We start from the raw sequence: 12499 nt of genomic DNA, 5'->3' as shown, positions 1-12499 counted from the left end.
GGAACACAGCAGGTCAGACAGCATCAGATGAGCAGGAAAGTCAACGTTTCGGGTTTACACCCTTCATCAGGACTAGGCAGGGGGAAGGGAGCTTGGAAATAAATAGAGGGAGAAGGGGTGGGGTTGCAGGAAGGTAGGTGGAATGGTGATAAGTGGATGCAGGGAGGGGTAGTGGGTATTGATCAGTGGGAAGGGTGGGGTAAATAGGTGGGAAAGATGATGGACAGATTGTGTCAGGTCAAGGAGGCAGGGATGAGAGGGAGGTTTAGACATGGGATGAGACCAGGAGTGGAGAGATTTTAAAACTGGTGAATTCTAAATTGAGGCCATCGGACTGTAGGCTCCTGAGGCAGAATATGAGGTGCTGCTCCTCCAGTTTGCAGGTGGTGTCATTGTGACACTGGAGGAGACCCAGAATGGACATGTCACCCAGGGAGTGGGAGGGGGGTGTTAAAATGGTTTGCAACCAGAAGATGTTGTTGATTATAGCGTACAGAGCGCAGGTTCTCTGCAAATCTGTTACCGAATCTACGTTTGGTCCCACTGACATAAAGGAGGCCACATCTGGAGCAACGGATAGAGTAGACCAGGTTGGTGGATGTACAGGTACACCTCTGTCGGGTTTGGAAAGATCGTCAGGTGCCTTGAAAGGAGGTGGAGGGGCAGGTGTAGCACTTCCTGCGGTTGCAGGGAAAGGTGCCGGGTGTGACAGGTTGGTGGGAGTGTGGAGTGAGCTGTCCCTACAAAAGGCAGATAGGGGCGGGGAGGGAAATATCTCCTTGGTGAAGCGGTCGGATTGCAGGTGGAGGAGGATGATGCGCTGGATGCAGAGGTTGGTGGGATGGTATGCGAGGTATGTGTTTCCTCACTCCACAACTCCCTCGTCCACTCCACACTCCCCACCAACCCCACCACCTTTCCCCGGCAACCGCAGGAAGTGTTACACCTGCCCCTACACCTCTATTCAAGGCCCCAGGCAATCTTTCCAAATCGGACAGGGATTCACCCGTAAATCTTCCAACCTGGTCTACTGTATCCATTCCTCTGATGTGGCCTCCTCTACGTCAGTGGGACCAAGTGCAGGATCGGTGACAGATTTGCAGAGCTTCTGCACTCTGTACGCTATAATCAACACCTTCTAGTTGCTAAACATTTCAAGTCCCCCTTCCACTGCCTGGGTGACATGTCCATCCTGGGCCTCCTCCAGTGTCACAATGATGCCGCACGCAAACTGGAGGAGCAGCACTTCATATTCCGTCTTGGGAGCCTACAGCCCGTTGGCCTAAACAGAATTCGCCAGTATCCAAATCTTGCCACCCCGTCCAAACCTCCCTCTCATCCGCGCCTCCTTGACCTGACACTACCTGTCCATCTCCTTCACCATCTATCTGCCCCATCATTCCCATTGACCAATTACCACTACCCCCTACCTGCATCCACCTCTCACCATCGCACCTACCTACCCCCAGCCCCATCCCTCCTCCCTCTATTTATTTCCAAGCTCCCTTCACCCCACCTCAGTCCTAATGGGGGACGTAAACCCGAAACGTCAACTTTCGTGCTCCTCTGATGCTGCCTGGCCTGCTGTGTTCCTCTAGCTCCACACTCTGTGTTATCGCCGACTCCAGCATCCGCAGTTCTTGCTATCTCCAGCAAAGAAACAAAGATAGAAATTGTAAAGTGACAGATATCACAAGGCATCGGTATATATCCAGGCGCATTGAAAAAAAAACACTTTAGCTGCTTCCACGTTTTATGATATCAGTTCAACCTGTTACTGGCTTGTCACAGGTACATGTCATCGAGCACTATTACAAGCACAGTCCGGTATATCAGGCCTGTTATTTAGTTTACCCCTATCCAGATCAGATATCCGGCAGTCTACACTTAGAAAGGAAATATGTAGCCATCTGTTGTCCCGGAAGTACTGTTCAGAAAACTTTGCTTCGGAGTAGTGGTTCCTTTGGTGAAAGCGGACAGCCACAGGGTCAGAGCTACTGACAGGGTGAAACAAACTGGGCAGCTCACCTGCTGGACATAGTCCTGTACTTGGTCCACTTCTCTGAATGTGGTTTCGCTGGGAGTTAAGGCGTAAAACATCAGCCTGGCTCCCTGCGAAAAAGTGAGGTTGGATTGCAGATGCAGCACCATGCTCAGGGGTGAAATACACAAGGCGAGGAAGTCCCGACTCGCAGAACTACTACTCACAAATGTTTGTAACGAATCCCGGTCAGGAGGCGAGGAGCAGTATCTAATCCCCCAGAGAGGTGAAGCAGGGGGGAGGCGGGCCGGACTTTGGCTATTTGTAATCTGTAAACAGGAGTGAGTGGCTCGTGATAGCTGGCCCGCTGAAACATTGACGTGCCTGGACTGGCGAGTAAACACGAGTTGCATCACCACCAAGAGTAAACATTAATAACATTTAACCGAGATAATTAGCAAATTGCTAAAGATGTATGCCAGTTTCTTCGAAGCAATTTTTTATTTGAGTTTCAGTTAAGTGCCTTAATGAGTTGTTTACACGCGCCTTTACTATTTAAGAATCCGCATTCTCTCACATAGATAACAAGGTGTAGAGCTGGATGAACACAGCAGGCCAAGCAGCATCAGAGGAGCAGGAAGGCTGATGTTTCGCCTGGACCCTTCTTCACATAGAACCGGGGAAGATGCAAAATGATGTACGAGGATGATACCAGAACTCAGGAGAGGTCATTAGGGAAGACTGAATGGGCTACAGCTCTAGATAGAGGACAAGGCTGAGTGGAGCCCTAATAAAGGTTTTTTTTTATTATTTGTGGGGAAAAACCAAAAAGAACCGTAAATATGTTCACCCGAAATCAAGCTGGGAATTCGAAGTAGCTCCTTTATCCAGAGAGTGCTTAAAACATGAAACTTGCGACCACGTAGTGAAGGAAGGAATAAAATTGTATCAATGGCGTTTGGGTGGTTAGAGCATAAATGTTAGTATGGACCAGATGGATCAAATGGCCAGTCTTTGTGTTGTAAATTCTTTTGTAACACATTTATCTTAAATTAAGGCAGTAAATATATTACACTTCATTTTCAGATTAAAGGTTTAATGTTTTCTCAGGTGATATGAATGTGCTGCCAATAATCACGATTTGGATATGTTAACCTCAGACACCCTGAGCATCCTCACTTAAAGTCTGAACTCTCACTCCTGTTACAGAGTCTTGCGCACTTCATCTACACTGGCATTTCTGTGGAGAATTGAAGGAATGCTCCAGTATCTATTATTAGACTGATTGACTAATATAAATGATGTAATGAGCATAGATTTCCTCCAATTAAACAGTGAAGCAATTATGTTTGGTCCAGAGACTACGCAATGAGATGTTGTTCTTTGACTCCCAATCCACATAGATTAGATCCATTGCAGTGAATTATAACCAAGAATTCTCTACTTTGCTCCCGTGCTACTGAATGCATATCCCTCCCTGAAAACTGTCTGAGGTTGAGCCAACCTGTTTATAACCTTTGCTAACAACTTAACAAGTGACGCTGAGATGAATTTCCGACCATATGTTCTTGCCATCAATGTAACCATTTATTTCCACGTCTGTATCATTGCCGATATCACTCCTACCTCAGCTGATCTGCTAGAAGCCTCGTTTATATTTTTGACATTTCTGGATTTGCGTATTCTAACACACTCTACACCCCACTTCTCACATTCTACCCCTTGTGACATTGACACTGCACCTACGTCCTATCCTACATGAAAAGCAGTCAATCATGACCCCTATGTTTGCTGAATAATAGTGGCTCCTGTTTTAGTAATGCCTCTATGTCAAAATTCCCACTCTTGTTTTCAAGTCCCTCCATGTCTCACCTCTTTCTGTCTTTGTAATTTACTCCAGCCCAACGATCTCCATAGTTTTGCAGTCCTTTTATTCTTAAATTAGCCCAATTTCAGTTGCTTCAATTTGGATGCTATACCCTCAACCTGCAATGCCTTCAGCTCTGGAATTGTCTTTATATATCTCCCATCATTTATGCTTCTACTCTCCCTTAGTTCACTCCCTAAAACCCACCAACTGATTCGAGCTCTTGGTCATTTCTTATGTGGTGTACTATCAGCTTTTGCTTTCTAACGCTGCGGTGAAGTGCCTTAAAATATTTTGTGTTCAGGGTGCTAAATATATGCAAGGCTTAAGAGGGTGAAGTTTTTAGCTAGGATAGTGGTTAAGTCAACTTGGACAATACACACAAGTTTATTTACAGCAGCTAGGAATGGATTCCTAGATAGAACTAAGAGGCAAAGGGCAAATTTACAAAGAGTAAATTCAGTGTCAGTCAGGTCCACACTGCAAGTCCTCATTACATAATGAAAGGAACTGTAGAAAAAGTAAATTGCCATAAGTGCCAGGTACAGAGTGACGTTTGTGCAGGATGAGCTAAAATTGATGGTATTGGACAGCTGCATGACCTTCAATGAGTCCTGTGAACATTCCTGATGCCAAAGCCAGCACAATCAACTTGTTTTGTTTCTGTACTTGCTGTTCATTACACTATAAGACAGAAAGTTTTGTTCCTTCACCTCGGACCGGGATCGTGAACGGTGCCAGGAATGAACCTGAGCCTCCAGAGCAGCCATCGATTGTGGGGTCCCTGATAGGTAGAAGGGCATGAGGTTTATTGCATCTTTTCCTTCCTTTTTAATCTTTTTATTATTACTTAAATGTTCATATTCAAGCAAATTTCTATTGTTGAGTCATCTCTTAACTACATTTAACAGAATCCGAAAGAACAGGTTGGATACGCTCTGTGATCCAAGACAGTGTTCTGGTTTCCACACAATCCATGAATTTCAGAAATCACCAAGAAGTGTATATCACCATGAACGCAGGCTTCATAAAACAGACAGGGACATTTCATTTTAAAACCAAGGGATGTGACAAAAACTGAGTTTTGAGAGCAAAGTGTTATGAGATAGGTATAAAAAGAGCATCAGGGAAAGAGAGAGAGAAAGGTGTTCAACAAGCCTAGTTATTGGCTTGCTGTAATCAACCAGGCTACCTGGGGCCACTCCTGCAGTACAATAGAAGCATAAAGTTGGGCCGTTGTCTCTTGCCTACCTCTTTCCATCTGTGAGCCACCTTTGGAAACAATCTCTGGCAGATCAGTTGTAGAAGTCATCACAGCTGCTGAGATACTTATGTCATTCCAAAGTCTTCACTTGAGATAATATAATAACTCAACAATAGACTTACATCAAATGGAGAATGATTATGAATCAGTTTTTGTATGTACTGTTTTTAATTTTCATCTATGATTCATTTTTAAGTGTTTCTGTGAGCTTAAAAGTGGCATATTTTCTTTAACTTGCAGAGCAAGCATATGAAACAAACTAACCATGCCTTTTAAATACTAAAGGCTTTGCTGCAAAGCTATTTACAATGGATTTACTCCAAGGGTAATTAATCCACACTTCCATATATAAATACATTGATCACAAACATCTTTCAGGAAATACTTTAAAACTGTCCATGACAATAGTCCATCAAAAGCCTTTAATGTTTTGAACACTGCTATGAGATCCCACTTTAATTTTCTTGGATTTAAAGTTAGCGACTGCAGTTTCTCCAATCCCCTCATGTATCCGAACTCTCTTATCCCTGGTCTCATCCTGGGAAAACTCTTCTGTAACCCCTGAAGGCCTTGACATTATTCCAAACGTATGGTGCCCAGAGTGGAACATAATATTCCAGTACAGACCTAACTAGTGTTTTATAGACAGTTAGCGTACTTTGTGGTTTTTATACTTTATTCCTCAATTGATAAAATCAAGCTCCTCAAAAGCCATTTTAACAGTTTCCTAAACTGTCCTGTCATCTTCAAAGATTAGATTATATAAAATCCCTTATATGTCTGTTCCTACAACCTCTATATAATTTAGGTTATATTGCCACTGTTCTTATTTCCTAGGAAAAATGGATCACTTTACAATTCTCTATGGTAAATCTCATCTATCATGTGTCTACCCATTTCACCAAACTAAAGACTCTTTAACTTTGGTATTTTCTTCTTCAATGTTTTCTACATTTCCAAGTTTAACAAAATCAGCAAACTTTGATTCTGTAATCTGTGTACACAAATACTGATCATGAATATGTAACAAAAAGAGTAGCAGGCTTAATACTGTCAGTTTGGGGACATCACCACATGCTGTCCTCGTGTCTGTAACAAAAAGTAACTGATCATCACTACCTCTACTTTTTGTCCTTGAATAATATCATATCCATGTTGTCCCTGCCCCTAAAAACCCATAAGCTTCAATTTTTTTTACAATCTTTTATATCGTACTTTTATTAAAAGTTATTTAAAAGCCCAAATGAACAACAGCATTCTCAGCAACCCTCTTGTTACTTCATTAAAGAACTCAAGCCAGTGAATCACAATTTGTCTGTAACTATTCAGTGCAGTCTTTCATTTAGAATTCTTCTTTGGACAGGGTAGTGATGTTTAGTATCCTCCAGGCCTCCGCCTTAAATTCACATCCAAGTAGAATTAGACGACTGTAAATTGAAACTGTACAATTTCTGGCATGATAACCAAGCATGCATCTCAGCTAGGTCATGTTAATGTTAAAAGCCTAATGCTCAGTGGCTTACCAGGGATAGTTTAACTCCATGGATTACTTTATTTAAAACAATAAGCGCAGTATAAGTTAAGAAGCACACTGATTCTGTGTTGTGAAAATCTTGAAAACCCACAGCAGGCTAACAACCAGGCAGAATCACAACCTGGGTATGCACACAGCACATGGAGTTCCCAAACGTGAGCTCTATTAAAGACAAGACATACATACAACATTGGACAGCTGAATTTCCATGACTAGTACAACTAACTTGTTTTATCCTGTTTTTGTTCTATCTAACAACGTTGGCTGCCTCCACCTTTACTGCTACATTGGCAGCAACAGTGCAGACAGATGCAACATACTCATCTAATACCTTAGTTATGTCTTCTGCTTCCAACAGAATACATTGTTTTTGGTCCCTAATTGCCATATCTTTCCTTTAGTTATCCTTTTGCTGTCCTATTTTAATACACTATACACATAACAAATTCTAGTAGCCATTGCACAGTGTTGGAGTTATCCAACATAATTTCTGTGTATTCCTACAAATCGCCTGGATATTGGACAGCAAGAAAGTCCACTCCAGAATACAAGGAGAGCAGCATCTACTTACGAAAGTGCTAAATGATACTGAAGCCAAGAAATTATCTAGGAACATAACAAAACAGCACAGTGGGTTGGATGTACAGAAAGAGGAACTCTGGCCCAGCATTTCATGTGAAGTAACTAATGTGGAAGAATAGATTTTTCTGAGCCACATATATAAGTCCAAATAGATTTAAATCAAAGAAGTGGGGATTAGAAGTTCTCCCAAAGTTATCCAAAGTGTAGAATTTTGAATCGCCCTGTTTTTTTAAAAAATGTATTCAAATCTCAAGTAAATACAGCTATGATGGATTTTCACTGTACTTTGACCTTAAGAAAAGTGACTCATCGAGGTTTAGCATGTTTAGACTGCAGCTATCCTTTATCCTAACATCAGTTTGAATCTGGAGCTGTCATAGGAGATTTGCATATTCAAACACAAAGCAAGTAGCAAGTAGTCCAACAGGCAATCAGATTGAACATTCTCACAGACAACAAAGCAGGAAATAAGAAGCAGGAGCTTTAAATCATATTTAAATTTTGATATGTAAGACAAATAAGTATTGAGGCATATACTTGAGACTAAATGAAAAACTTGAATAGCAAAACAGATACTTTTAAACAATAACAAGGTTTTCTAACCTGCACTTGTTTTTTGCAATGGAGTGCGATTTCATACTTAGAAATTACATTTTTCCATGTCAGAACATGCAAAGACAGCATTATCTTTTTTTATATATATTTATTTGATTGTGAACTGAAATGGAAAAAAATGCACTGTTTTAAAGACCAAGGACTGTAGAAAAGATTATTGCACTTTTTAAAAAACAAGTTACCCTAGACTCATTATATGTGCTGCTAACACTGGTGTTTAATCAAGCAGTGGGGAAGTCGAGTCTCAGATGAGCTGGACTCAAGGGTGTGTATAATGGATATTTGGCAGGCAATAAATAGCTGATTGATCTGGGGGTTGCTGAACAGGTTGTGGGTGTAAATATTTGGGACAAGCCATCGGACCACTTGAAAGAATGAAGTTGTCCTTCCCTCTGCAGTGAAAGCACCTCAAACCTGAAGATACCCATTTTCCTTTCCCTCATCAGTTGCTGTAAGCTGTGGCTGTTAAACAACAAATCTGAGATGTTGTAAGTGTGAGTCACTGATCCTGTGCCCCCTGCAAGCAAGTGAAGGAAGTAAGACTGAAGAACAACTGGATATGACAAGCAAGAAACAATTATCTCCAGTCCCCTACGCTGGGGGAAAAAGACCTTGGCTATTCACCCTCTTCATGCCTCTCATGATTTTTTAAACCTCTATAAGGTCACCACTCAACTTCCGACTCCAGGGAAAATAGCTCCAGCTTATTCAGCTTCTCCCTATAGCTCGAACCCTCCAATCCCAGCAACATCCTTGTAAATCTTTTCTGAACTCTTTCAAGTTTAACAACATCTTCCCAATAGCAGGGAGACCAGAGTTGAACGCAGTACTCTAAAAGTGGCCTCGCTAATGTCATATACAGCCAAACATGATGTCTCAATTCCTATACTCAATGCACTAACCAATGAAAGCAAGTTTTTCCTTCCAGTCAAGGCAACCTTATTTTTATGTATCTGTCTGCATGTGGGTAGTGGCATTTTTAGAAATGGTGTTAAGAGTTTTAGCTGGTAGAGTTATATGTCATGGTTCATAATTGTTTACCTGTATCTAAAATCTATTTATCTGGAATAAATAGTAACTCTTGCTAAGTATAGAAAACTGGTCCATGCTTTCTGTTACTCTGGATGTAAAAGACAGGTACATTGGGGAATTTTGCACACTTTTAATCAAAATCTTTAATTTTTTTTGTAATGACACCTTTTTCCCCATAAGCTTTGGTTCTGCTACTGATTAAGAATCTGTCTATCTTAGCCTAACAAAACTGTACAAACTCTGGTTAGCTCCTCCCAGGAAGAGTTTTTATATTCTGACGGGCAGAGCTAATTCATGATGTTTGATAACCCTTTCAAGTACTATTGGGCTTATACAACAAAGAAACAAATATCTCGTAACAGCTTCAGAGAAGTAAAAGCAAGGGCAGCAATGGAACAAGACGAAGACAGCAATGGAAGGGAGAATGTCATTTCACAATGGGATGAACACGTAGTCTCATAAACTCTAGGGTAATGATAGACTTTGTTTCCAGTACTATCCACTATCCCTTAACAGATAAACCTTAAGATGTTAATATTTTATTGTAGTATAATGAATAAAAAGACCATCTATTTCTGTCATGTGAACAATATCATTTGTATATTAAATCACTTAATTAGATAAATTATTTTACTTCAGCAGGGCAAATAAAACATTTGTAGCATAGCACAATTTTGCCAATGAATTGGAAGGAAGACAACATCAATTCTTGGAAGCATCCCCCTCTTCACCAGAAAAAAAAAACTAATGAAAAAAATGTCATGGTTGTTTTTAAAACTAAAACATGTTGATTTTCTTCTTGGCATGCAACAGAATTTGCCATGTCGGTAAGTGTAATAAATTCTTTATGATCTGCAGCCAATAAGATTGCCATGGTATGTTGGATTAACTAAACAAAAAATATCCTCAAAATTTAGATTTTTTTTTCAATTTCATCTTCTCTCATTGTTCAGACTCCCATTTAGCAGAAGCTGGCTGAACAATCCCAGCTTTTCATTTTTTTTTAAACTGATGCCTGCTATCTTCATCCAGATATCTATAATTCACAACCGTGCTTTAAAGAAAATGGAGGTTAACCAAAATGTGCTTTGACATGATCAGAAATTTCATTAATGCACACAGTGTTTTAGCCACTAATATTTATCGCTTCTCATCACTAAAATAGATTACCCTGGTCATTATAACATGATCTGTTTGTGGGACATCCCTGTTTACAAATTGTGCAATGCTTCCTACATTACAACAGTGACTACACTTCAAAAAGTTGACCACAAAGCACTTTGGTTATGGAAGGCACTATATGAATGCAAATCTTCCTGCACTACATTTTTCTTCTTAATTTTGTTTGTTTTAAGCAAGTCGTTTTAACAGAATACATTGTCTGCCAACAGGAGTAATTGACTTTAGCGGCCACTTCCTCAAACAGTACACTGGTGTGATTATCCAATGAGATACAATGTAGGCTGAACAGAGGAAATAATGTAACATTTCTTTTTCCTTATTCTTTCAATGATCCACCCTTTGAATTGCAATATTTCCCCGTCAGTTTGCTGCTCCATCCTGGAGCCAGTTCAATATTTGATCATATTTATTTAAGCAAGACAAAACAAATATGATTGATGGGAGACTTTCAGTTCACTACTGAGCCATTGTATTGTCTTCAGTTCACACGGTTACAATTTTAGTTTAGTTACTCCTCAAAATAACTTTTATTCATGCGTTATGTGGGTCTCTTTGATTGATAACAATTGTCTTTGGATTCCTCTGTTATAACTTGAGCAGTTGAAGGCAAAATACTTCTTCCATTTCACTATGCATTTGCAAAGCTCTGATATGGCCTGAATCTATCTTGATAATTTATTATTCGGATTCTGTATCATGCTTTAAAACTGTAGCAGAAGAAGATATAAATATTTCCTTCTTATGAACTACAAGTACATAACCTCAAAATATTGTCATATTGGCATTTCCTAGATTGTCTATTACTAACCTGCCAGTGACTACACTTCAAAAGTACTTCATAGCTCATAAAACACTTTACAATTTTCTGAGCTTATGGGAAAGAGTAAACAAATGCAAGTATTTCTCTCATTTTTTTGTGTCAGTCATAAAGTGGAACAGGCTCTGCTGTAGAACAGGAAGGCTAACAAACACTCATCTTCCATCAATCATTAACAATCGCTACCACAGTGGAGTAGGAGGTGAAGCCCATGATGGTGCCTGGTATCCAGGTTTCAGAGGGGTACCCAGCCAGAGACCAGAACCCAGTCCTGAGCCGCTCACCAGCACAAGCTCCTGTGGCAACAGGTTAAGGATCAAATCAAGATGGTGCAGAGTGAGCTGGGGAGGCTGGCCTACTGGAGTTCCCAGATGTGTTGCTGCAGATTTGTCTTGAGCTGACCTTGCCTGACTTGACCGTGCCACATCCAGGCGGTGTGCAGTACCAATTCAGTAGGCACTTAATGGCTCAACTGTTCTTCAATAATATGAGGCCAAGCCCAGATACAAATGTATTTGTAGCTATTTCCTCTTGTCGTTGATGCTGCTATTTTTTAAACTCAATAAGCACAGAGCAGTACACATGCTCAAACTAATGTAAGTCATCAGTTTACAGCAGATACCTCAAATCCCTACAAAATTATCACCAGTGCTGCCTTCGCAAAAGTCTAAAAGTCCATTGGGATGATAGGCATACCAACGTGAGTGTCCTTTCCCAGGCCAATATCCTCAGTACCAAGGCATTGGTCATGCACATCAATGGCAATGCGAAGGCCGTATTGTCTGCATGCCTGACACAAGACTCTCTGAGCAAATGCTCAACTCCAACTTCTGCAATGATAAGCGATCATCAGAAGGACAGAGCAAATGCTTCAAGGACGCCCTGAAAGCCTCCCTCAACAAAGGCAACGTCAGCAGACTGGGAAACAATTGCTCCAGAAAGCGCAAACTGGAGAAGAAGCATCCGCAAAGGCACCAACCACTTTGAGAGTCACCAAACGGAGCGTTTGGAAGCCAAGTGCAAGCAGAGGTAAGAGCGTTCCACCCACCTGCCTCCTCAAACACCATGTGTCCTATCTGTGGCACTGTCTACAGCTCTAGCATTGATATATTCAGCCATTGCAGAACACACACACCACCGCCCCAAGCCCCACCCCTGGAGTGGATATCTTCAATCCTGAGGAGCTGCCAAAGAAGAAGAAAGTGAAACAATATCCATTCGACCTAACCAATACAGTACAATGCACATTTTAATACTTTTCACAGTCAATACATACATAATCAGTAGGATTATACATCTGTTTCAATTGCACATTTTAATTACAAAAGCTGCAAAGTGTTGTCTTACCAAATAACGATTCAAGAGATTTTGTTCTGAGTGCCTACAATTTATTCGAGGCACACTTAGCCATAGTTTTTCAATGGGGTTTTGTGCTGGAAGTTTCTGTCAACCATCCAAATAATGTTTCAGCCACCATCGGGTAGCTGGGATCTTTATGAAGAAGAATAAACAATTGTTTACCTCCTTAACTAATTGGGAGAAAAATAAAATAATTATTGAAGAGAGCAGATCCTGAATCAAGGGTGTCAATTAGAATTGTGAATTTAATCTGATATGGAAAGCAA

General features: G+C 40.8%; 1 protein-coding gene across 1 annotated transcript in view; it reads right to left on the bottom strand.

The window, feature by feature from the left end:
• agmo (alkylglycerol monooxygenase) overlaps positions 1-2355 on the bottom strand; it is a 343652-nt gene extending 341297 nt beyond the window's left edge. The window contains exon 1 of the mRNA XM_048612759.1: positions 2029-2355. Coding sequence (XP_048468716.1) covers positions 2029-2151 — 123 coding nt within the window. The 5' untranslated portion in view covers positions 2152-2355. The remainder of the gene's footprint in view (positions 1-2028) is intronic.
• Between the last annotated feature and the right edge of the window lie 10144 nt (positions 2356-12499).

Source organism: Rhincodon typus, chromosome 2, assembly GCF_021869965.1.
Source record: "Rhincodon typus isolate 14 chromosome 2, sRhiTyp1.1, whole genome shotgun sequence".
Lineage (NCBI taxonomy): Eukaryota > Metazoa > Chordata > Chondrichthyes > Orectolobiformes > Rhincodontidae > Rhincodon > Rhincodon typus.
The sequence above is the reverse complement of the archived record's forward strand: the minus strand, read 5'-3'. Positions and strand labels throughout refer to the sequence as shown.